The 27,670-nt window shown below is 46.3% G+C and overlaps 1 protein-coding gene across 4 annotated transcripts in view; it reads right to left on the bottom strand.

Moving 5' to 3' along the window:
- Positions 1-27,670, bottom strand: part of RNF207 (ring finger protein 207) — a 291,616-nt gene that overhangs the window by 196,910 nt on the left and 67,036 nt on the right. For all 4 annotated transcript variants that reach the window (XR_005778481.1, XM_040429604.1, XM_040429593.1 and 1 more), the window contains exons 7-9: positions 25,416-25,541; positions 13,568-13,614; positions 4,214-4,286 (exon numbers count right to left, since the gene is read on the bottom strand). Coding sequence is in view for 3 of the 4 variants with exons in the window: in XM_040429604.1 (XP_040285538.1) it covers positions 4,214-4,286; positions 13,568-13,614; positions 25,416-25,541 (246 nt within the window). In the remaining variant the exon portion in view is untranslated. The remainder of the gene's footprint in view (positions 1-4,213; positions 4,287-13,567; positions 13,615-25,415; positions 25,542-27,670) is intronic.

The raw sequence follows: 27,670 nt of genomic DNA, 5'->3' as shown, positions 1-27,670 counted from the left end.
TATTCCTCACAGAACAAGACAGAAGAGATGCCGCCTGCGCAAACAAGTGGATTAAGGTGAGTTAAATTATTATAATTTTTTTTTAACCCCTCCAGCCCTATTGTACTATGCATTCTGTATTCAGAATGCTATTATTTTCCCTTATAACCATGTTATAAGGGGAAATTATACAATCTACACAACCTTGAACCCAAACCTGAACTTCTGTGAACGGAACGCAATCGCAGTCAAAACTGACTGCAATTGCGTACCTACTCACGCGGGTTTGCCGCAACGCATCCGGACCTTATCCAGACACGCTCATGTGAAAGAGGCCTTAGGCCCCTTGCAGACGAGCGTGTGCAAATTAGGTCCAGATGCGTTGCGAATGCGTTCAGTGAAAAATGCGTGATTTTGCAAACAAAGTCATTCAGTTTTGTCTGCGATCGCATTCAGTTGTTCAGTTTTTATTGCGTGGGTGCAATGCAATTTAATACGTTTTGCACGCGCGTGATAAAAAACTGAAGGTATACAAACAACATCTCCTAGCAACCATCCGTGAAAAACGCATCGCATCTGCACTTGCTTGCGGATGCGATTTTCATGCAGCTCCATTCACTTCTATGGGGCCAGCGTTGCGTGAAAATCGATTTTCACGCAACGCACAAGTAATGCGTGAAAACAAACGCACATGTACACAGCCCCATTGAAATGAATAGGTCCAGATTCACATCACGCATTGCACCCGCGCGTAATACTCGCTCGTCTGCAAGGGGCCTAAGGCTGCGCTCACACGGGCGAGATTTCTGCGCGGGTGCAATGCGGTAGGTCAATGTATTGCACCCGCACTGAATCCCAACCCATTCATTTCAATGGGGCTGTTCAGATGAGCGGTGATTTTCACGCATCACTTGTGCGTTGCGTGAAAATCGCAGCATGCTCTATATTCGGCGTTTTTCACGCAACGCAGGCCCCATAGAAGTGAATGGGGTTGCGTGAAAATCGCAAGCATCCGCAAGCAAGTGCGGATGCGGTGTAATTTTCACGCATGGTTGCTAGGTGACAACATGGTTATAAGGGAAAATGATAGCATTCTGAAAACAGAATGCTTAGTAGGTGAAAGATCATGTGACGTACCATGTGATGACCGGAGTAACGTCATCAAAGGTCCTGTTCCTGTATTTAATGCTCACCACAGGTCCTATTCAACAAAGGAGACAGAAGAGAAGTCGGGCTACGCGATCAAGTGGACTAAGGTGAGTTAAATTTTTATTTTTTTTAACCCCTCCAGCGATGTTTTACTATGCATTCTGTATTCAGAATGCTATTATTTTCCCTTATAACCATGTTATAAGGGAAAATAATACAATCTACAGAACACCGATCCCAAGCCCGAACTTCTGTGAAGAAGTTCGGGTTTGGGTACCAAACATGCGCGATTTTTCTCACGCGAGTGCAAAACGCATTACAATGTTTTGCACTCGCGCAGAAAAATCGCGGGTGTTCCCGCAACGCACCCGCACATTTTTCCGCAACGCCCGTGTGAAAGAGGCCTAAGGGTTACATAGCATCATAAATCAATATAATGCTATGCAACCCCAGCAGTGCTCGGGAGTTCAGGACGGGCGCTCTCTCTGAAACACGCTGCGAGTCCAATGCGTGGGACTCGCTTGCTGGTGTGAAAAGGGCCTAAAGAATCTAATACCCTGAGTTGGGCGGGGTCAAATTGCATACCTGAGTTTCTACAGAATTCAGGGATTTGGGGAACATAAGTCTTAGGTCCCTTTCACACGGGCGAGAATTCCGCACGGGTGCAATGCGTGAGGTGAACTAAATCTGGACCCATTCACTCCAATGGGGCTGTGCACATGAGTGGTGATTTTCACGCATCACTTGTGCGTTGCATGAAAATTGCAGCATGCTCTATATTGTGCGTTTTTCACGCAACGCAGGCCCCATAGAAGTGAATAGGGCTGCGTGAAAATCGCAAGCATCCGCAAGCAAGTGCGGATGCGGTGCGATTTTCACGCATGGTTGCTAATAGAGAATACAGAATGCTTAGTAAAATGTCCATTAAGGGGTTAAAAATAATAAACAAATTTAAATTACCCCATCCACTTGGTCGCGTAGCGGATCTGCTCTTCTTTCTACTTTCTTTAGGACCTGGCTAAAGGACCTTTGATGACGTCACTGCACTCATCCCATGGTCCATCACCATGCAGTGACGTCATCAAAGGTCCTTTAGATAGGTCCTAAAGAAAGTAGAGGAGATCCGCTACGCGACCAAGTGGATGGGGTGAGTTAAATATGTTTATTATTTTTAACCCCTCTAAAGAACACCTAACCCAAACCCGAACTTCTGTGAAGAAGTCCGGGTTCGGGTACTAAACATGCCGATTTTTCTCACGCGCGTGTAAAACGCATTAAAACGCTTTGCACTCGCGCATTTTCCCGCACGCACTTGCATCTTGTCCAGCCCTCACACGCGACATCCGTGTGAAAGAGGCCTTAGGGCTCATGCACACGACCGTTTGTATTTTGTGGTCCACAAAAAACGGATCAGCAAAAAATACGGATGGCACCCGTGTGCACTCCATATTTTGCGGAACGGAACAGCTGGCCCCTAATAGAACAGTAGTATCCTTGTCTTTAATGCGGACAATAATAGCACATGTTCTATATTTTTGCAGAACGGAAATACGGACATATGGACACGGAAAGCAAATACGTTCGTGTCCATGAGCCCTTAGGTGTTATCCATGTTGGGTCATCAGGGACAGCTGTGGTGTCAGTCCTGGGATGCCTCCTTGGGAGGGATTGTTCTGAATAACTAACAGATGACAAGGAGGACATGAGGAATGGTGGGTCATCCTCACTGGTATCAGAACTGACAAGATGGGGCCTAGTTGGTTCATCACGATCACATTCATCCGTTTTCAACACCACAATTTTTTGTACTTGATATCACTCGAAAATGTCCAAAACAATGTAGTGGAAGACGCCTCTGCCATTTTCATTTCTGATACCGTTCATGACAGCAGCCATCGCTGGATTGTCATTTGTGACTGTTAGCAGTGACAGTGTGAATCCATGTCGTAAATATACGGCATGGCACCGGACGTTTGGCTTGCCATGCAGTAAATTTACAGGAAGGTATTAATGAACCATTATCGCCCCATCATGGTTCAAGACAGTATTTACACAGTATTTCTTATCAGCACCGTGCACGTCTAAGGCTGGGTTCACATAAAAAAATAAATTTATAAGTTAGGCCTCTTGCACACGACCGTATGGCTTTTTCAATATTTTGCAGGTTTTTGTTTCAGTAGTGTTTCCGTTTCGTCATTCCATTTTTCCGTTTGGTTTCCGTTTGTGATCTGTTTTTTGTGGATCGCAATCGGAAACGGAAGCATACAATAATGTTTAAATAGTAAGTACATAAAAAAATTGGGCTGGGCATAAAATTTTCAATAGATGGTTCTGCAAAAACGGAACGGATACAGAAGACATACAGATGCATTAATTTTTTTTTGCAGAACCATTGACTTGAATGGAGCCACGGAACGTGATTTGTGGGCACATGTTCTATCTTTGAACGGCACGGAAATGGAATGCTTACGGAGTACCTTCCGTTGTTTTTGCAGACGCATTGAAGTGAATGGTTCCGCATACGGACCACAAGCGGAACACAAAGAAACGGAAAGGAAGCCTTAGGGCTTGTTCACACAAACGTATGGGTTCTGTTGCAGTATTGAGGACCACGTATGCGGATCCGCAATAAACGGACACCGTTCTGTGTGCATTCCGTACTTCTGTTCCGCACAAACATAGAACATGTCCTACAGTATCTTTTTGCGGAACTGAGGGATCCGGACCCATTCAAGTTGAATGGGTCTGGATCCGTCCCGGAGGCCTCACGAACGTTCTCAGTGCATTGCGGACCGCAAATTGCGGCCCCAATGCACGGAACGGAACCTATACGTTCGTGTGAACAAGCCTTAAACAGATGCCATACAGTGGCAGACATCACCACAGAGTTCTATTGTAAAAAAGGAAATATATGTTACTATATATTATATATATATTATATTTATTTATTTTTTTCTGGACTCTGCATGATAGAAAAGTGTAGTGTACCGTGCTTTTACATCCTTTTTTCCCAATGTATACATTAAACGTAAGGCAAAAACGTTATATGAACCCAGCCTAACAGATATCATAAGGGGTCTCTTACTTGTAAGGTAGGTAGAAGGGAGGCGAGGTGAGAGAGTTGATCTTTAAAGGCCTTCTCCTTCTCTTCATATTGGCTTCAAACAGGAAAAAGGAGATGAGAGATTAACACACAACAGATCTTTCCGCTGGAATCACTACAGTAGAAGGGCTTGTTCACACGACCGTGCCGTGTTTTGCGGTCAGCAAATTGCGGATCCGCAAAACACGGATGCCGCCCATGTGCCTTCCGCAATTTGTGGAACGGACGGCCCTTTATAGAATTGCCTATTCTTGTCCGTTTTGCTTTAGGCCTCTATCACACGGGTGTCGCGTGTGCGGGCCGGATAGGATGCGTCGCGGGAAAATCGTGCGATTTTGCCTGCGAGTGGGGTGAGTTTTGTATGCAATTGCGTTGTTCAGTTTTTTCCACACGAGTGCAATGCATTTTGCACGAGCATGAGAAAAAACTGAATGTGGTACCCAGACCCAAGCCCGGACTTCTCCACAGAAGTTCGGGTTTGGGTTAGGTATTCTGTAGATTTTAATATTTTCCCTTATAACATGGTTATAAGGGAAAATAATAGCATTCTTAATACAGCATGCTAAGTAAATTAGGAATGGTGGGGTAAAAAAAAACAAAAAAACTCATCCAGTTGTTCGCACTGCCCGGCTCATCTTCTTTCTTCTTCTTTGATGACCTGGGAGGAAAAGGACCTTTGGTGACATCACTGCGCTCATCAGATGGTCCATCACCATGGTGATGGACCATGTGACGGACGATGTGATGAGCGCAGTGACGTCACCAAAGGTCCTTTTCCTCCCAGGTCATCAAAGAAGAAGAAAGAAGACAAGCCGGGCAGCGCGAACAAGTGGATGAGGTGAGTTTAATTTTATTTATTTTTTTCTAACCTCTCCATCCCTAATTTAATTAGCATTCTGTATTAAGAATGATATTATTTTCCCTTATAACCATGTCATAAGGGAAAATAATAATGATCAGGTCCCGATAGTCACCTAGAAACCATGCGTGAAAGTCGCACTGAATCCGCACTTGCTTGCGATTTTCACGCAGCCACATTCACTTCTATGGGGCCTGCGTTGCGTGAAAAACGCACAAAGAGGAGTATGCTGCGATTTTCACGCAACGCACAAGTGATGCGTGAAAATCACCGCTCATGTGCACAGCCCCATAGAAATGAATGGGTCCGGATTCAGTGCGGGTGCAATGCGTTCAACTCACACATTGCACCCGCACGGAAAACTCGCCAGTGTGAAAGGGGCCTTCTACATGACTTATAATTTTTGCGGTGCCACGAAACGGAGAAACGGATGCGGACAGTACATGGAGTGCTGTCCGCATATTTTGCGTCCCCATTGAAGTGAATGACTCCGCCCCCAAGCCACAAAAAACGCGGCTCGGATACGGAAAATGATCACGATCGTGTGAATGAGCCCTAAGGCCTCTTTCACACGAACGTATTTTTTTTTTCGTTTCTATTCTGTTTTTGCGGTTTCCATTTGCGGTCCGTATGCGGAACCATTTATTTCAATGGTTCTGCAAAAAAAACGGAATGTAAGTGTGCATTACGTTTCCGTATTTCCGTATATCTGTTCCGCTAAAATATAGAACTTGTCCTATTATAGTCCGCAAATAACATTCCGTCACTCAATTCAAGTCAATGGGTCCGTAAAAAATACGGAATGCATATGGAACACATCCGTATTTTGCAGATCCATGCCCACTTTGCCCATGTGTTTACTGTTTACACACATTACAGTACATTACAAGTAATGATTACAAATTTTCTATTTCCGTTTGCGATCCGCAAAAAACGGATCGCATTTGGAAACCATACAGAGATGTTTTTGCGGAAATACAGAACGGAAACAGAAACAAAACAATGGAACAATGGATCCGCTGCAAAACACAGCAAAATACATACGGTCGTGTGAAAGAGGCCTAAAGCTGAACACACCTTAGATACCAGTCAGGAGACGGCACATTCGGCCTACAGCTATTCCTCCCGACTTCCCATACACCTGTACGCTCAGATCAGCCAAGCGTGCATGTGTTCTCAGTAGAAAAGACCTCTGGCACTGACTTATCACCAGTGACAACAAAGGATCGGAAATGTGGAAATCCGACATTCCAGATCTTTCTCCCTGTACTATACACATTAAATAATGTGCTAATCCCACCAATGTCAGCTGGTGTGGCCGACCTCTAGTGGCTCTGTTCACATTTGTATCAGTGGTGAATTGGTTGTTTGACAGATCTTAGTGGAAGCTACTGACCTACAAATTAGGTCCATTGTCTTAGGCTGGTTTCACACGGGCGTCATGTTTTTGGCCCGGATAAGATGCGGGTGCGTCGCGGGAAAATGCACAATTTTTCCGCGCGAGTGCAAAACATTGTAATGCGTTTTGCACGCGCGTGAGACAAATCGGCATGTTTGGTACCCAAACCCGAACTTCTTCACAGAAGTTCAGGTGTGGGATCGGTGTTGTGTAGATTGTATTATTTTCCCTTATAACATGGTTATAAGGGAAAATAATAGCATTCTTAATACAGAATGCATAGTACAATAGGGCTGGAGGGGTTAAAAAAAATAAAAATTTAACTCACCTTAATCCACTTGTTCGCGCAGCCGGCTTCTCTTCTGTCTTTTTCTTTGAGGAATAGGACCTTTGATGGCGTCACTGCGCTCATCACATGGTCCATCACATGATCTTTTTCCCATGGTGATGGATCATGTGACGGACCATGTGATGAGCGCAGTGACGTCACCACAGGTCCTTTTCCTGTGCACAGCAAAGATGAAGACAGAAGAGAAGCCGGCTGCGCGAACAAGTGGATTAAGGGGATTTATATAATTTTTTTATTATTATTTTTATTTTATTTTTTTAACCCCTCCAGCCCTATTGTAATATGCATTCTGTATTAAGAATGCTATTATTTTCCCTTATAACCATGTTATAAGGGAAAATAATAATGATCGGGTCCCCATCCCGATTGTCTCCTAGCAACCGTGCGTGAAAATCGCACCGCATCCGCACTTGCTTGCGGATGCTTGCGATTTTCACGCAGCCCATTCACTTCTATGGGGCCTGCGTTGTGTGAAAAACGCACAATATAGAGCATGCTGCGATTTTCACGCAAAGCACAAGTGATGCGTGAAAATCACCGCTCATGTGCAAAGCCCCATAGAAATGAATGAGTACGGATTCAGTGCGGGTGCAATGCGTTCACCTCACGCATTGCACCCGCGTGGAAATCTCGCCCATGTGAAAGGGGCCTTAAGGTCTGTCATTTTGTCCGAATAATATTGTTGCAAGCTGCTGTGAAATCCCCCTACACAAAGTGAAGAGGGACTAATACAACAGCTTGTCTTCTCATTTATTCTTATAGATGGACCTTGCACAGAAAATGCCATGTATGTACAGGTGAAACTCGAAAAATTCGAATATCGTGCAAAAGTCCATTTATTTCAGTAATGCAAATTAAAAGGAATTGCATTAATGCAGCTGAAAATTTGAATTTTGTAAAAAGGTTCAATATTCTAGTCTCAAAGTGTCGCACTCTAGTCAGCTAATTAACCACCTCCGGACCACCTAACGCAGATTCGCGTTCCGGAGGTGGCAGCGCTGCGCACAGTCACGCATATACGCGTCATCTCGCGAGACGCGAGATTTCCTGTGAACGCGCGCACACAGGCGCGCGCATTCACAGGATCGGAAGGTAAGCGAGTGGATCTCCAGCCTGCCAGCGGCGATCGTTCGCTGGCAGGCTGGAGATGTGATTTTTTTAACCCCTAACAGGTATATTAGACGCTGTTTTGATAACAGCATCCAATATACCTGCTACCTGGTCCTCTGGTGGTCCCCTTTGTTTGGATCGACCACCAGAGGACACAGGTAGCTCAGTAATATGTTGCACCAAGCACCACTACACTACACCCCCCCCTGTCACTTATTAACCCCTTATTCACCCTTGATCACCCTTGATCACCCCTGATCACCCCATATAGACTCCCTGATCACCCCCCTGTCATTGATTACCCCCCTGTCATTGATTACCCCCTGTAAAGCTCTATTCAGACGTCCGCATGATTTTTACGGATCCACTGATAGATGGATCGGATCCGCAAAACGCATACGGACGTCTGAATGGAGCCTTACAGGGGCGTGATCAATGACTGTGGTGATCACCCCATATAGACTCCCTGATCACCCCCCTGTCATTGATTACCCCCCTGTAAAGCTCCATTCAGATGTCCGCATGATTTTTACGGATCCACTGATAGATGGATCAGATCCGCAAAACGCATACGGACGTCTGAATGGAGCCTTACAGGGGCGTGATCAATGACTGTGGTGATCACCCCATATAGACTCCCTGATCACCCCCCTGTCATTGATTACCCCCCTGTAAAGCTCCATTCAGATGTCCGCATGATTTTTACGGATCCACTGATAGATGGATCGGATCCGCAAAACGCATACGGACGTCTGAATGGAGCCTTACAGGGGCGTGATCAATGACTGTGGTGATCACCCCATATAGACTCCCTGATCACCCCCTTGTCATTGATTACCCCCCTGTAAAGCTCCATTCAGACGTCCGCATGATTTTTACGGATCCACTGATAGATGGATCGGATCCGCAAAACGCATACGGACGTCTGAATGGAGCCTTACAGGGGCGTGATCAATGACTGTGGTGATCACCCCATATAGACTCCCTGATCACCCCCCTGTCATTGATTACCCCCCTGTAAAGCTCCATTCAGATGTCCGCATGATTTTTACGGATCCACTGATAGATGGATCCGATCCGCAAAACGCATACGGACATCTGAATGGAGCCTTACAGGGGCATGATCAATGACTGTGGTGATCACCCCATATAGACTCCCTGATCACCCCCCTGTCATTGATTACCCCCCTGTCATTGATCACCCCCCTGTAAAGCTCCATTCAGACGTCCGCATGATTTTTACGGATCCACTGATAGATGGATCGGATCCGCAAAACGCATACGGACGTCTGAATGGAGCCTTACAGGGGCGTGATCAATGACTGTGGTGATCACCCCATATAGACTCCCTGATCACCCCCCTGTCATTGATTACCCCCCTGTAAAGCTCCATTCAGACGTCCGCATGATTTTTACGGATCCACTGATAGATGGATCGGATCCGCAAAACGCATACGGACGTCTGAATGGAGCCTTACAGGGGCGTGATCAATGACTGTGGTGATCACCCCATATAGACTCCCTGATCACCCCCCTGTCATTGATTACCCCCCTGTAAAGCTCCATTCAGACGTCCGCATGATTTTTACGGATCCACTGATAGATGGATCGGATCCGCAAAACGCATACGGACGTCTGAATGGAGCCTTACAGGGGCGTGATCAATGACTGTGGTGATCACCCCATATAGACTCCCTGATCACCCCCCCTGTCATTGATTACCCCCTGTCATTGATCACCCCCCTGTAAAGCTCCATTCAGACGTCCGCATGATTTTTACGGATCCACTGATAGATGGATCGGATCCGCAAAACACATACAGGCGTCTCCCTGGAGCCTTCCAGGGGGGGTGATCACCCCATATAGACTCCCTGATCACCCCCCTGTCATTGATCACCCCCCCTGTCATTGATCACCCCCCCCTGTCAGGCTGCATTCAGATGTCCGTATGATTTTTACGGATCCACAGATACATGGATCGGATCCGCAAAACACATACGGACATCTGAATGGAGCCTTATAGGGGGGTGATCAATGACAGGGGGGTGATCACCCCATATAGACTCCCTGATCACCCCCCTGTCATTGATCACCCCCCTGTAAGGCTCCATTCAGACATTTTTTTGGCCCAAGTTAGCGGAAATTTTTTTTTTTTTCTTACAAAGTCTCATATTCCACTAACTTGTGTCAAAAAATAAAATCTCACATGAACTCACCATACCCCTCACGGAATCCAAATGCGTAAAATTTTTTAGAGATTTATATTCCAGACTTCTTCTCACGCTTTAGGGCCCCTAGAATGCCAGGGCAGTATAAATACCCCACATGTGACCCCATTTCGGAAAGAAGACACCCCAAGGTATTCCGTGAGGGGCATATTGAGTCCATGAAAGATTAAAATTTTTGTCCCAAGTTAGCGGAAAGGGAGACTTTGTGAGAAAAAATAAAATCAATTTCCGCTAACTTGTGGCAAAAAAAAAAAATTTCTATGAACTCGCCATGCCCCTCATTGAATACCTTGGGGTGTCTTCTTTCCAAAATGGGGTCACATGTGGGGTATTTATACTGCCCTGGCATTCTAGGGGCCCTAAAGCGCGAGAAGAAGTCTGGGATCCAAATGTCTAAAAATGCCCTCATAAAAGGAATGTGGGCCCCTTTGCGCATCTAGGCTGCAAAAAAGTGTCACACATCTGGTATCGCCGTACTCAGGAGAAGTTGGGCAATGTGTTTTGGGGTGTCATTTTACATATACCCATGCTGGTTGAGATAAATATCTTGGTCAAATGCTAACTTTGTATAAAAAAATGGGAAAAGTTGTCTTTTGCCGAGATATTTCTCTCACCCAGCATGAGTATATGTAAAAAGACACCCCAAAACACATTGCCCAACTTCTCCTGAATACGGCGATACCACATGTGTGACACTTTTTTGCAGCCTAGGTGGGCAAAGGGGCCCACATTCCAAAGAGCACCTTTCGGATTTCACAGGTCATTTACCTACTTACCACACATTAGGGCCCCTGGAAAATGCCAGGGCAGTATAACTACCCCACAAGTGACCCCATTTTGGAAAGAAGACACCCCAAGGTATTCCGTCAGGGGCATGGCGAGTTCCTAGAATTTTATATTTTTTGTGACAAGTTAGCGGAAAACTATGATTTTTTTATTTATTTATTTTTTCCTTACAAAGTCTCATATTCCACTAACTTGTGACAAAAAATAAAAACTTCCATGAACTCACTATGCCCATCATGAAATACCTGGGGGTGTCTTCTTTCCAAAATGGGGTCACTTGTGGGGTAGTTATACTGCCCTGGCATTCTAGGGGCCCAAATGTGTGGTAAGAAGTTTGAAATCAAAATGTGTAAAAAATGACCAGTGAAATCCGAAAGGTGCTCTTTGGAATATGGGCCCCTTTGCCCACCTAGGCTGCAAAAAAGTGTCACACATGTGGTATCTCCGTACTCAGGAGAAGTTGGGGAATGTGTTTTGGGGTGTCATTTTACATATACCCATGCTGGGTGAGAGAAATATCTTGGCAAAAGACAACTTTTCCCATTTTTTTATGCAAAGTTGGCATTTGACCAAGATATTTATCTCACCCAGCATGGGTATATGTAAAATGACACCCCAAAACACATTCCCCAACTTCTCCTGAGTACGGCGATACCACATGTGTGGCACTTTTTTGCAGCCTAGGTGGGCAAAGGGGCCCATATTCCAAAGAGCACCTTTCGGATTTCACTGGTCATTTTTTTACAGAATTTGATTTCAAACTCCTTACCACACATTTGGGCCCCTAGAATGCCAGGGCAGTATAACTACCCCACAAGTGACCCCATTTTGGAAAGAAGACACCCCAAGGTATTCGCTGATGGGCATAGTGAGTTCATGGAAGTTTTTATTTTTTGTCACAAGTTAGTGGAATATGAGACTTTGTAAGAAAAAAAAATCATCATTTTCCACTAACTTGTGACAAAAAATAAAAAAATTCTAGGAACTCGCCATGCCCCTCACGGAATACCTTGGGGTGTCATCTTTCCAAAATGGGGTCACTTGTGGGGTAGTTATACTGCCCTGGCATTCTAGGGGCCCAAATGTGTGGTAAGGAGTTTGAAATCAAATTCTGTAAAAAATGACCAGTGAAATCCGAAAGGTGCTCTTTGGAATATGGGCCCCTTTGCCCACCTAGACTGCAAAAAAGTGTCACACATGTGGTATCTCCGTATTCAGGAGAAGTTGGGGAATGTGTTTTGGGGTGTCATTTTACATATACCCATGCTGGGTGAGAGAAATATCTTGGCAAAAGACAACTTTTCCCATTTTTTTATACAAAGTTGTCTTTTGCCAAGATATTTCTCTCACTCAGCATGGGTATATGTAAAATGACACCCCAAAACACATTCCCCAACTTCTCCTGAGTATGGAGATACCATATGTGTGACACTTTTTTGCAGCCTAGGTGGGCAAAGGGGCCCACATTCCAAAGAGCACCTTTCAGATTTCACAGGGCATTTTTTACAGAATTTGATTTCAAACTCCTTACCACACATTTGGGCCCCTAGAATGTCAGGGCAGTATAACTACTCCACAAGTGACCCCATTTTGGAAAGAAGACACCCCAAGGTATTCGCTGATGGGCATAGTGAGTTCATGGAAGTTTTTATTTTTTGTCACAAGTTAGTGGAATATGAGACTTTGTAAGAAAAAAAAAAATCATCATTTTCCGCTAACTTGTGACAAAAAATAAAAAGTTCTATGAACTCACTATGCCCATCAGCGAATACCTTAGGGTGTCTACTTTCCGAAATGGGGTCATTTGTGGGGTGTTTGTACTGTCTGGCCATTGTAGAACCTCAGGAAACATGACAGGTGCTCAGAAAGTCAGAGCTGCTTCAAAAAGCGGAAATTCACATTTTTGTACCATAGTTTGCAAACGCTATAACTTTTACCCAAACCATTTTTTTATCAAAGACATGTAGAACAATAAATTTAGAGCAAAATTTATATATGGATGTCGTTTTTTTTGCAAAATTTTACAACTGAAAGTGAAAAATGTCATTTTTTTGCAAAAAAATCGTTAAATTTCGATTAATAACAAAAAAAGTAAAAATGTCAGCAGCAATGAAATACCACCAAATGAAAGCTCTATTAGTGAGAAGAAAAGGAGGTAAAATTCATTTGGGTGGTAAGTTGCATGACCGAGCAATAAACGGTGAAAGTAGTGTAGGTCAGAAGTGTAAAAAGTGGCCTGGTCTTTCAGGGTGTTTAAGCCATAGGGGCTGAGGTGGTTAATCCATACCCCCTGAGCAAAGGGTACCTCAAAATTAGAGACTTTGGGGTTTCTTAAGCTGTAAACCATAATCATCCAAATTATAACAAATAAAGGCTTGAAATATCTCGCTTTGCATGTAATGAGTCAATCTCATATATTAGTTTCACCTTTTAAGTTGCATTACTGAAATAAATGAACTTTGCACGATATTCAAATTTTTTCGAGTTTCACCTGTACATGTGATAGAGAATACCGTAAAGGCTTGTGTGGACCAATGTGGAGTTATGTGGTGAGCTCTGGAAATATATCTCCTAACTTCAGCAGACACCATCAGACAGTTCTCACCACTGAACAGCTTTCAGAAGGATCTTCTTGCGTTCTGCCAGCTTTTCCTGTGAAGATTTAAAGGGTCAAAAGACTGAAAGACACTAGAAATGTCAAGAGAAGTCAACAGGTTCTGTCATGTTTAGGGCCGGTTTTAGACAAAATGTGGCCCTGGGCAAAATCTTGTAATAATGTACTAACAACACAGTTACATTCTGTCGATCCCTCACAGATTTACACCCCGTAAAGCTCCTCACACAGTTCTTCACCCTCATGGCCCCAGAATACGCCACATGCCCCCTCCCCTCACAGCAATGAGTTCCCCTTACTCACAGCATCTGAGAGTGTTAAAAACCAGAAGAGAGGGATTCCTCTTCAGGCGCGCTTTCCCCCAGCGGAGATCAGGCAAAGCACCCTGTTCTATAAATGAGCCGCAGCCTGCACTAGGCTTTCAGGTTCATTGTTAGTATATCCCAGTTCAGGCCACTATGTGGCAGCACTAAACTGTGATATAGTGATTTCTATACAGAATAATGGAGCAATTTACATCTGATGATTGTAAGTTGTGGTCCACTTGGGGGACCTAACAAAAAGTAAAAATATAAAAAAAACAAAAAAAAACAAAACATAAAAATTAAAATTACACTCATTCCCCAAAATAAAAAGAAACAAGAAAAAATAGCATTATGGGCATCGCCGCATGCAAAAACGCCAATACTATTAAAATATATAAAAAAAGTTAGCCCATATGGAGATTTTTTAAAAAAAAAGAACGATTCACATTTTTTTCATCACTTTATCTCCTGAGAAAATTTAATAAAAAGTGATCAAGTCATACACAACCCAAAATAGTATTGTCAAAAACAACAGATCGTCCCGCAAAAAATGAGCCCCCACACATCTCCGTGGCCATAACTATAAAAAGTTATGAGGGTCAGAATATCGCGGAAAAAAAAAAATCTTTAGGAAGTGAGTCCTGATGAGGCTTAGCTTGCTGCAGTGAGCGGACCTAGAGAGGTCCCGAGCGGGGTGCTGTTAGGGTTGCCACCTTTCCCAACAAAAAATACTGGTTACACAAGTTAAAAAGGTTGGTGTAAATATGGGTGTTATTTCATCATATTTTACATTTTGCTCCTTTTTTTTTCTCAATAAAATCAAATGTTTCACTGTTGGGGACACCCTGTGTATTTAAAGGGAGACTGACAGGCCCAAAAAGCATATTTAGGTATATATATGACAGTACAGGTCTTATAAAGTGTATTCGAATCATCTAAGTATCCCCCCTGTCCACCTTATAAATACAGTAAAATGAAGTTTTATAACCTGCTTGAATCGTGTTCAATCTGCCCAAGGGGCGGCGTTTCATCTCAACTTGCGCCCAGCCAGCCGCTCCCAACTGCTGTTTGAAGCGCCGCCCAGCTCATCAATATTCACTTCGCTGGGCGGCGCACTAATCCACACTAATCATATCGCGCCTGCGCACTAATTAACCCCTTTTGAGATGTAACAGAGCAGCGCTCTGAAGCGCTGCTATGAACTGTGCCCGGCTCATGCGCATAAAGCAGAGGCTGCATCGGCCTCTGAGAATCAGACTGTGCGCAGGCGCGATGCGATCCCGGCCAGTGAGGGTGCCGGGCGCATGCGCTGAAGATGAGACGGAGGCCGATGCCCATAGGATTGTATTGGGCATGCGCCGGATCTTGTGAAGTCGGGGACACTAGTAGCCGCCCAGCGAAGTGAATATTGATAAGCGGGGCAAGGCTGGCTGGGCGCAAGTTGAGATGAAACGCCGCCCCTTGGGCAGATTGAAGACGATTCAAGCAGGTTATAAAACTTCATTTTACTGTATTTATAAGGTGGACAGGGGGGATACTTAGATGATTCTAATACACTTTATAAGACCTGTACTGTCATATATATACCTAAATATGCTTTTTGGGCCTGTCAGTGTCCCTTTAAGTTTTATTTAGCCTCTATTTTTAAAATGCTTCTGTGGGGATTTGAACCAACAACCTTCATACATTAAAGGCAAGAACCTTAACCACTGGGCTATAAAAGCTCAATGCTAAATCATTGCTGAAAAACCTCATAGAAGTTTCTCTTGTGTTAAAAACCGCATAGAAGTTTTTTTTGTATTATACAGCAATGACTTAGCATTGAGCTATATAGCCCAGTGGTTAAGGTTCTTGCCTTTAATGTAGATGGTTGTGAGTTCAAATCCCCAAAAATAGAGTCTAAATTAGATTTATATACACAGGGTGTCCCTAAGCATAATGACCATGCTTGTAAATTCCCTTTCATGTTCATAACACTGACTCCATATAGCAGGGACTCCTAATTTGGAAAAGTCCCTACTGTTCAACCTTCTGCAATCTGGAGGAGGGGGCCCCTTTCATGAGGTGTATTACGGTAATATACATGCATGGTGTGCGACAATAGATAACTAAGCAGGGAAGCTGGGTGTTAACTACTGTGGAAGCTGTGATGGAAAAAGAGATAGAGAGGAGACAGACGATAGATACTATAAATAGATATTAGATAGACAGATAAATATTATTTAGGTCACTTTATGGTGATGAGCTAAATGAATCTCTTTCTTCATTGCTGGTAGATATGTGTGATTTTGTACACAAGTTTGAGTAATATAATTCAGTTCAGGAAACACCAAATATAAAAAAAGTTGGTTTGGTCACATACAGATGTAGGACTGCTAAGTAAATCACTTCCCTTGCTCCTGATGCAGATCATGCAATGTCAGTAGCAATTCTACGGATGTATTGGTTAGTACCACTGTTGTCTGCAAACACTTTTGAATATGTGTGACTAGTATAACACCTGTAGGGATTAGCTCTGGTAGGCAGGGTAAGCGGACGCAATACAGAGGCAAAACCACGGTTGATAAACAAAAGTCAGTGTTTATTCACACAAACAAAGTCCACAGAACTCAAAGAAACACGTCACCTGGCAGTCCACAGCAGGCTTTAGGGCACCTGGCTTCCAGCTGACAGCTCTCATGCAGCTCTCAGACTTGTAGTATGGTAGAACTCCTCAGCTCCCAAACCACAGAGCTTCACTATCTTCTGGAGGTTCATTCCACACCCAGCTGAGCTGCTGGCTGGGTTTTTAAACCCCAGCCCAAAACCTGGCCTGGACGTTGGGAACAGCCACCCACCCTGCTCTTTGGCTTCTCCCAATAAGAACCGGCCCGGATCGGCTTTTCAGCTACACTAAGAAAAAACTGTGTCAGCGAGCACTAGCTGCGGCTGACACACAAAATGACCAGTTCCTATCTCACACGTACCTTCCGTCAATGACGGACCCTTGCGCCTTCCTACATACCTCCCCCCTTTGTTCAACCTTGAGGGGGTGAACACACGCCAGACAGTGTACTTGGTACAGGGCATCCGCGTTTCCCTGTAACCGGCCTGCCCTGTGTTCTACTGTGAACTCAAAGTTTTGCAGCGATAAGAACCACCTGGTGACCCGAGCATTCCTCTCTTTGGCCTGGCTCATCCACTTGAGAGGGGAGTGATCAGTCACCAGACGGAACTTCCTTCCCAACAGATAATAGCGTAGAGACTCGAGTGCCCACTTGATGGCCAGACACTCTCTCTCCACTATACAGTACTGGGTCTCCGCTGGAGTGAGCTTACGGCTGAGGAAGACAACGGGATGCTCCTCCCCGTTGACTTCCTGAGACAGCAGCACCGAGCCCCACTTCGGAGGCATCAGTCTGTACCACAAATTCCCTCTTGAAGTCGGGCGTCACCAAAACCGGGGACCCACACAGGGCCGACTTCAAAGTGAAGAAAGCCTCTTCCGCCTGGTCATTCCAGCGGACTATAACGGACTTCTATCCCTTTAAGAGCCCTGTCAACGGAGCCGCTAACGTGGTAAAATGGGGGACAAACCTCATGTAATAGCCCACCATTCCCAGGAACGACTTTACTTGTCTAGAGGTGGCAGGTCGGGGCCAATTCCGTATCGCCTCTATTTTGCTCACTTGGGGTTTAATGACTCCACGCCCAATGACATACCCAAGGTATTTAGTCTCCTCTTACCCTATCGTACATTTCTTTGGGTTAGCTGTTAGTCCTGCCTTTCGAAGGGAGTCCACTACGGCCTGTACTTTGGGTAGGTGACTTTCCCAGTCGGTACTGTGAATGATAATATCGTCCAGGTAAGCCGAGGCGTACCGCCGAAGTACAATATCCATTAGACGGTGGAAAGTGGCGGTGGCGCCATGCAGGCCAAAGGGTAACACCTTATTCTGGTACAGCCCCTCTGGTGTAATAAAGGCAGTTTTCTCTTTGGCAGCCCCCGTCACCTGCCAGTACCCTTTGGTGAGGTCCAGAACAGAAAAATACCTGGCTTGACCTAATTTCTCATTTAGTTAATCCACCCGAGGCATTGGATATTTCGTTTAATTTCCGAAAATCGTTACAAAATCGTAACGACCCATCTGGCTTGGGAATTAAGACTATAGGACTGGCCCACTCACTTTTAGACTCCTCAATGACATCCAGTTGCAACATGAGTTGCACTTCCTCCGGGATAGCTTTTCGCAGAGCCTCGGGTACTTGGTATGGCTTTAACCGGATTTTTGCCTGAGGCTCAGTGACAATGTCATGTTGGGTTACGGAAGTGCGTCCAGGGAGGTCTGAGAACACATCCGTGTTCCGACTAACGAACTGCCTGGTTTCCTGAGCCTGTTTAGAGGAGATGCTGTCAGCAATTTTTATTGTGGCAACCGCTTCCCTTGCATCAGACATAGGAGCTGGAATCTCTTGTTCAAGAAAGCCCGGCCGCGGACTGTCTTCCGTACATCTTTCCCTATCCTTCCAAGGTTCTAGCAAATTAACATGGTAAACCTGCTCTGGCTTTCGCCTCCCTGGCTGGTGTACCTTGTAATTTACCTCTCCAATTTTTTCATGTACCTCGTAGGGCCCCTGCCACCTGGCTAGGAACTTACTGTCCACTGTCGGCACCAGAACCAAAACCCGATCACCCGGTTAAAGTTCCAGACCCGAGCCTGCCGATTATAGATCGGACTCTGGGCTCGCTGAGCGGCCTCCATATGTTCCCTGACAAGAGGCAAAACGGTCTCTATCCGCTGTTGCATCTTGGTAACATATTCCAGGACGCTTTTATGCGGAGTGGGTTGTTGTTCCTACGCCTCTTTGGCTACGCCCAACAAGCCACGAGGATGTCTGCCATATAGCAATTTGAAGGCGAGAACCCAGTAGAGGCCTGGGGCACTTCACGCACTGCAAACATGAGATAGGGCAGAAGAAGGTCCCAATCCTTTCCATCTTTGGTCACCACCCTTTTTAACATAGTTTTTAGAGTTTTGTTAAACCTTTCAACCAGTCCGTCCGTTTGTAGATGGTACACGGACATCCGTAACTGTTTAATACGCAGCAACTTGCAGAGTTCCCTCATGACCTTGGAAATAAAAGAGGTCCCCTGGTCAGTCAGGACCTCTTTAGGTAGCCCCACTCGGGAGGACATCTCCATTAGCACTTTAGCTATAAGTTTTGCTGATGTATGTCCCAGTGGCACTGCCTCCGGGTACCGAGTAGCGTAATCAAGGACAACCAAAATGTGTTGGTGTCCCCTAGCAGACTTCGGTACAGGACCTACCAGGTCCATAGCGATTCGCTCAAACGGTACCTCGATGATCGGGAGGGGGGTACAAAGGGACTGCGAAAAAGGTGCTGTGGGCTAGTTGCCTGGCAGGCCGGGCAAGACTTACAGAACTTGTCTACCTGTTTAAACACACTGGGCCAGTAAAACCATTGTAGTATCCGGTCCTGTGTTTTCAGCATTCTCAGATGACCCCCGAGAACATGCTGGTGGGCTAACTCTAACACGAGTTTGCGATAAGCCTGGGGCACCACCAACTGTTCAACGGATTCACCTCGCAGCTGATTTACCCGATACAACATATCCTGATGGACCACAAAACGGGGGAACACCTGCCCCTGGTTGTTGTGGTTCACCATCTATTATTAGTACATTTTGCCAGGCTCGGGACAAGGTTGGATCCCGGTGTTGCGCGGTACCAAAATTATCCCCGGAGACATTGAGGTCTGCCAGCTCAGGCCCCGAAGGCAAGTCCTCCATGTCTCCCACCATTACACTCAGTGGGGTTGTCTCCTCCTCTTCCACCGAAGTGGCGGTCACCCCTACCACTGGACCTTCGGACTCAGGTTCCCAGGGTTCTGGTCTCCCCTCTGAGCTGGGCCATTCTGCTAGGGTTACATCTGTCTCATGCGTATCAGTCACTTTCAGAACAGGCCACAGTGGCGTGAAACCCGGGAAGTCTCTCCCTACTATAAGTTCATAGTGGAGGTGGGTTGCAACAGCCACCTCGTGGATCCACCTGCCGGAAACCGTAGACAGAGACACCATAGCAGTAGGGTAGTCTTTTAAGTCTACATGGATACACATGACTCCGACCTTACGGCCGGTGTACTCAGTGGAGCGTACCAGGGAAGCCCTTACCAGGGTCACCAGACTTCCTTAGTCCAAAAGAGCCTCCGCTGGAGTGTCTCCCCCCTCAACCTGGCACAGGTGGTTCAGAGACTCCGGAGCACCCACTGCACACAGTTTCCTGGCATATAATGATTGACGGAACCCATAGTTCGTGTCCATGGGTTCCCCCTGATGTGGACAGTCCGCTCAAACATGGCCTGGCTCCCGACACCGCCAGAAGATTATTGGAGCGGGGTCCACAGGATTTATATCCCGGGCAGGTTTGGTGGGCACCGGTTGCTGGGTCCGCTGTGGAGAGTTACGGGATCTGACTGTCCCCCTCCCAACAGAACCCCCATGTAAGTTCCGGGTAGCCTCATAGCGCTCCACCAGATCGACCATCTCCAGGGCATTACCTGGGGAGACCTGGCCAATCCATTGCTGGAGAGGGGGTGGCAGAGACCTCCAGAACCTGTCTGCTAACAACCGGTCCAACATAGCAGTGGGGCTCAACACGTTAGGTTGTAGCCACTTTTGCAACAGGTTAAGCAGGTCATAATACTGGGGTCTCACTGGCTCCGCCGGGTTGAACCCCCACTGATGCACCCGCTGGGCCCGGACCAGCACATTCACCCCCAGTCTTGCCAAAATCTCCCCCTTTACCTTTGGGTATCCGGCCGCTTGATCGGCCGGCAAGTCGAAAAACACCCGCTGGGACTCTGATGTCAGAAACGGAGCGACGACCTCAGCCCACTGGTCTTGGGGCAGCTTTTCCCTGGTGACCACTTTTTCATACATCGCCAGGTAGGTCTCGACATCGTCTGCGAGGGTCATTTTAGGGATCGCTGCACGTACTGCTTTTCAGGCATCATGTACGCTTGGGGTTTCTCCTGCTGTCTGCAAAGCCAATACATGTTGTAGCAGCAACTGGTTGGTCTCCTGCTGCTGCTTATTAGCCTCGCGTTGCTGCAGGTTAGCCTCCATGAGGGCCTTCATAACAGCCTCCATTTCGTCACGTGACACTGGTTTGAATGTAGCCGGTTTGATAAATGACATACAACCGTGTGTTCACGCCAGCCTCACTGCGCTTGCCCGCATCCTCCACCAATTGTAGGGATTAGCTCTGGTAGGCAGGGTAAGCGGACGCAATACAGAGGCAAAACCACGGTTGATAAACAAAAGTCAGTGTTTATTCACACAAAAAAAGTCCACAGAACTCAAAGAAACACGTCACTTGGCAGTCCACAGCAGGCTTTAGGGCGCCTGGCTTCCAGTTGGCAGCTCTCATGCAGCTCTCAGCCTTGTAGTATGGTAGAACTCCTCAACTCCCAAAACACAGGGCTCCACTATCTCCTGGAGGTTCATTCCACAACCAGCTGAGCTGCTGGCTGGGTTTTTAAACCCCAGCCCAAAACCTGGCCTAAACGTGGGGAACAGCCACCCACCCTGCTCTTTGGCTGCTCCCAATAAGAACCGGCCCGGATTGGCTTTTCAGCCACACTAAGAAAAAACTGTGTCAGCGAGCACTAGCTGCGGCTGACACAAAATAACCGATTCCTATCTCACCGAGGCCAGGAACCTCGGTGACATGTACCTTCTATCAATGACGGACCCTTGCGCCTTCCTACACACCCAAGAGTGGTATTACTATTCTTTCACTCTGCTACTGTCTTTTACTGCTAACACCAATGTCATGCTTGTATTTATTTCCAGGTCCTTCACCATTGTGCATTGTGCCTGGTTCACCAGCAGGTGGCAGTGTAAATGGCAGAGCCATTCCATTCTCCCCCCTCTGGGCAGAAGTGGGTCAGTCCTGCTTCCTACCAGCAGGGAGGGGCAGCAGTTTCCAGTTAGTTCTAGTGCGAGTTCTAAGCTAGTCTGGACAGGAGTAAGGTGTAGAGCAGCCTAAGCTGCAGAGTGCGCGCCAGCCACAGAGGGGTTAATCCACAATCTTTGCCAGTGATGGCGTATGTTATTTTTGCCCAGCCAGAGTGGGAAAATAGAAATCTGCCCAGCCAGAGTGGGAAAATAGAAATCCGCCCAGCCCAAGCACGGGAAACAGTGACTCTGCCCACAAGGATTCGCCCCCTGGACCAGTCAGTTTGAGTCATCAAGGAGGAAGCAAGATGGCGCTCCGATCAAACTGGGTAGAGATGGTGTGGGGAGACAAGCCTGAGGTACAGGCTGTCCTTGCTGAGATCCACATTTCCCAAGTAAAGTGGGCATCGGAAGAAGAAGCCGAGGTGTCCGCTGTGCCGGCTGGTGCGGCGGAGGTGGCAGGAGTGTCCACTCTGCTGCCCAGAATTGTCCTACCCTCAGCAAGGTTAAACCCGATGATCCCATCTGAAGTCATGGCCCACGCTCGGACAACGTGGGATTACAAGAAAGCCGTGGAAGAGTGGGTGATACAAGTCCTGGACCACCCGTGGCCGGGGGATCCGAAATTGGAGTGCCGTCTGGGCACAGTCATCTGGTTTTCAGTGGAGTGAGGGAGCGGCTTGCTGGAGGACGACGAGAACAGAGAGGAGCTGTTTGTGGGCCACCGATCTGTAAAGCTTCCCTATCTTCCCCAGGCCCGCCAAAGCTTGTATGCGGGGGACCACGTAGAGTATACCTCAATGGGTTCCACAATGGGACGGTTTGCAACTGGTGTGACCCTGCTGGACAAGCCCCTAGTCCCCGTGCCAGTATCCAAACACTGGCCGGAGGATCCAGCAGCCCAAGCACGAGTACGCTGCCTACAAGAGACCGCGGAGGGAGTCCTCCGTTTTCAAGAAAAGCCTCACCCCCAGCCGGAGCTACTGCTGCTGGCCTACTGCCTCCACCTACCTTTAAGCTGGGATACCAAGTAACCACCACGTTCTCGTACAACCCCACGGTGGTCAACTATCAGCTGCCCTGGAAGATGGCGTCAGCATCAGCACGGAGTCCTCAGTTCCCAATGAAACCAGCAGAGCCTTAATAGCAGCAGCCCCTGAAGCCGGAGATGCTGAGTTCCCCTGCCCCGGCAGGAGGTTCCGGCACCTTTAAAACAAGAAGTGGCCGCAGCCATCGCCAGCATTACCAGCCGGTCAGAACCATATTCTTTCACTAGAGGGCAGTGGAGCTCCACCACTGTAGCACGACTTGCCTACAAAGGGCAGGAGCAACCCCTGATGAGCTTCAGCAGCTCCAGCAGTGAAGAGGATTTCAAGTTCCTCCTCTAAGGAGCAGCCCTTCTGTCAACTAAAGTAAGGAAAAAAACATGGACTACCGGAGCCACATCTTGGACTTAGCTGGAAAGGTGAGAACTTGTTGGCACATTTTCTATTTTTGTTGCCCTGTTTGGTCCTCACCCAGAGGGTCTTGGTTCGTTAGGTCTCCGCCCATCTGCAAAAAGTGCCTTCAAGTTGCGCCCACCAGTGCTAAATACCCTTTTTCTCCCTTCTCAGATTAAGTGAGAACCCCACCTGCCTTAAAGGTTCTCACTAAAACTGCTGCAATTTATAATGTTGTGCTACCTCATGTGATCAATAGAGGGAGCCCTGCCTGTGTTTTTTAAAGCTCTTACCATTTACCATCCATGGGTCAGGAGCCTTCCATATCTTTGTACTTTTTTTGCACTAACGTTTTTACTGTTCTGCAATGCTCAAGCACTTTAGCCCATTGTATGAACTCTTTTTATGGGTACAGCAATGTGACCTCTTTTGAACTTTGAATGGACTCTGGACTTTGCACTGTTAGCTAGATAGTTAGCTTACTTGATTCTTTACTCATATGGACTGCCTCTGAGGACGCCTAATACTAATTGTCCCACTTTGCCTTGTGTTAGTTCAGAAAGCCTAGGTATTATATTGTATTATTTTCATATGCCCTTAACCTTTTTCTCTCCAGAGACTTGGGAGGGGAAGGAGACAGTATGTCCCGTGTCTTGGGTTCATGTGCTGCTGCTACACAGGGAGGACCGAGTGGTAAAGTCACAAGCAGTCCCACTATATTAAAGGGTAACCCTGTTGCCAAAAATATGTTTCTAGGTGTCACTGTGGACTGTCTTAGAAAAATGTGTGAAAAGCTACCATTTAGTCATCAAAGTGTAAAGCATGATTAGACCTTGGTGCTGGAAGGGATTACAGGATGAAGCCACCCTACTAGTTGTGGGCTTTCATTTCATCGTGGAGGGATTACAGTACATGACACCCCTATGCTCCATATGTGAATCTGGCCAGGTCGTGGAGTAAATCATCGCTTGGTGCAGTCTTTTGGTTCTCTGGTGTTACAGAGAGGAAAACAGGAAACAGACACTCTACTCAAACGGGCAGAGACCTATGGGTAGCCATTGCTATACAGTGACAGGAAAGCAGTCTAAAGCAGCACTTTAACTTATTAAGGGAACCCTGGAGCATATCCTAAGCACAAGCCGAGGGCGGGTTGGTTTTAAGTAAGGGGGTATGTAACACCCCGGAGTGGTATTACTATTCTTTCACTCCGCTACTGTCTTTTATTGCTAACACCAATGCCATGCTTGTATTTATTTCCAGGTACTTCAACATTGTGCATTGATATGATTATTATGCAACTGTTTATCACATTATATGCCTGGTTCACCAGCAGGTGGGAGTGTAAATGGCAGAGCTATACTTAGAGAGAATGGAACTCACCATTCCATTCTCCCCCCTCTGGGCAGAAGTGGGCCAGTCCTGCTTCCTACCAGTAGGGAGGGGCAGCAGTTTCCAGTTAGTTCTAGTGCAAGTTCTAAGCTAGTCTGGACAGGAGTAAGGTGTGGCACGCTCACAGCCTATGTCAGTCATGAGCAGCCTAAGCTCTGCTAACCATGGAAGCAGATGTTTGGAAATCGTTCTTTGGTCACCAATCAGCAAGAGGAATAGTTCTTCGGCTGAAGAGTGTCAGGAGGGGAATAACATTCAATGGCACCCCATCCAAGGATACCAGAACAGACCTAAAGTACAGAAACCAGACTTAAGCAGAGTTTAGTGCAGCACAGAGGAAGAAAGCCAAGTATGTAAGCAATCTTGTCAGTACAGCAGAGAAAGAGAGAAAGCAGAGTTATTGAGTTTGCCTGCCAGTTTATGCTAAAGCCTGCTGGAACCAAGACAAAGCTTGAAAATCGTTTGGTTGAAAGTTTATTCAAAGAAAGCGTCCGTTGAATTTCATCTCAAAGTCTGGACTCCTTCATCCCTTAATTATTCCCCTTTTCAATGCTACAGAGCCAAAGCCTGATGTCCCGCTGTATCCAGGTAGGAACACTGTGACACATAAAGAGACATATAGGCCGCACTAAACCACTCGGCATTTCCAACTAAACCTGGGACGTGATAGGGCCCTGGAGGGCAGCGCGTTGCCCTAGTACTACTACTCCTGTTGAAGATCCCTGTTGTGTACATTAACAGTATACCTGCATGCTGCTGAAAAGACTATTGATTGACGTCTCCTCTTCATCTGCACTGTTCCGGACCTCTTCAATCATGGCCTTCAGTAGGATAATTGCCTCTCTGGTTGATGTCTGCAGCTCCTTTACAGTCTGTATTATAGATACAAGACTGTAAATATATAGACTTGGCATGTATACAATGGATGAATGACTCTAGATAATAGATCAATACTTGAGATCTCTACTGCACAGGTGCAATACCGACATTGCATGGTGGGTTGTGTTCTGTCACCGTGTGGGTCTGTGTCACCTTATAGGCCTTTATAGAGGATCAGTCAACCCATTTTAATAAATACTTGTCGAAAATAACAAGAACTTTGCAATGCGCCCTTCCTCTTTTATTCCTCCTGGAAATGTATTAATAAATAGATGATGTGTTGCTATCATTCCCCTTGTCAATAGGTGGTATCCCTACATACACTTACACTGTCAAACCTGATTGAGCAGAGGTATCAGCATTACCCAGACCTGCTTAAGAAGACAACAGTATTATAAATGGCACATGGTAGGTGGGGACCCTGTGTATATATATGTATGTCTTGACAAAGGCTCCATTGTGAGGGCTGAAATGCTGCATTGCACTGAATAAACATCACTGAATTTCTACAAGTCCGGAGTGCTGCCCATTTTTCGTCTTTTCTATTGGTGCTGTTCCGTGTCCAGGAGCGTTTGTGGATTTGCACCCGGCATCCTACAGAGTGCTGCTGATTACTTTTTGGCTTTTTATATATGTATGTATATACAGTATATATGTGTGTGTGTATATATATATATCAAACAAAAACGTATGCCAGCACACCATTACACATGCAAACAATAGAACTAAGGATTAGAGATTATTCTGGATTAAAGTGGTACTATACCTACCATACATAAAAAATTTAAGCTCTTTGCACACATTTTTAATAAAACATGTGTCGGGCCCATCTACTGGCATCAAAGTGGCTTCCGCAGATAAATATATCTTGTTCCTAAACCAACCTGAACATTGTAGCCTTAGGTTAGGCTGGGGGAGAGTCAGTTCTGTTAGTGTTAGGTATCCATCTGCAGAAGCCACCTTGATGCCGGTAGAAGGGCCCGACACACGTTTGATCAAAAATGTGCACGAAGACTTTAAATTTTTCATGTATAGTAAATATAGTATCACTGTAATCCAGAATAATCTCTAATCCCTAGTTCTATTGTTTGTATGTGTAATGGTGTGCTGCCATACATTTTTGTTTGCTGTCTGGATGTGCACCTGTGACTATGGATGTGCTAGTCTAAATTTTCTTGCAGTGTATATATATACACTGCTCAAAAAAATAAAGGGAACACTTAAACAACACAATGTAACTCCAAGTCAATCACACTTCTGTGAAATCAAACTGTCCACTTAGGAAGCAACACTGAGTGACAATCAATTTCACATGCTGTTGTGCAAATGGGATAGACAACAGGTGGAAATTATAGGCAATTAGCAAGACACCCCCAATAAAGGAGTGGTTCTGCAGGTGGTGACCACAGATCACTTCTCAGTTCCTATGCTTCCTGGCTGATGTTTTGGTCACTTTTGAATGCTGGCGGTGCTTTCACTCTAGTGGTAGCATGAGACGGAGTCTACAACCCACACAAGTGGCTCAGGTAGTGCAGCTTATCCAGGATGGCACATCAATGCGAGCTGTGGCAAGAAGGTTTGCTGTGTCTGTCAGCATAGTGTCCAGAGCATGGAGGCGCTACCAGGAGACAGGCCATTACATCAGGAGACATGGAGGAGGCCGTAGGAGGGCAACAACCCAGCAGCAGGACCGCTACCTCCGCCTTTGTGCAAGGAGGAACAGGAGGAGCACTGCCAGAGCCCTGCAAAATGACCTCCAGCAGGCCACAAATGTGCATGTGTCTGCTCAAACGGTCAGAAACAGACTCCATGAGGGTGATATGAGGGCCCAACGTCCACAGGTGGGGGTTGTGCTTACAGCCCAACACCGTGCAGGACGTTTGGCATTTGCCAGAGAACACCAAGATTGGCAAATTCGCCACTGGCGCCCTGTGCTCTTCACAGATGGAAGCAGGTTCACACTGAGCACATGTGACAGACGTGACAGAGTCTGGAGACGCCGTCGAGAACGTTCTGCTGCCTGCAACATCCTCCAGCATGACCGGTTTGGCATTGGGTCAGTAATGGTGTGGGGTGGCATTTCTTTGGAGGGCCGCACAGCCTTCCATGTGCTCGCCAGAGG

This window comes from Bufo bufo, chromosome 1 (assembly GCF_905171765.1).
Source record: "Bufo bufo chromosome 1, aBufBuf1.1, whole genome shotgun sequence".
NCBI classification, from domain to species: domain Eukaryota; kingdom Metazoa; phylum Chordata; class Amphibia; order Anura; family Bufonidae; genus Bufo; species Bufo bufo.
Note: the sequence above shows the minus strand (reverse complement) of the source record. Positions and strands in the feature narration are given on the sequence as shown.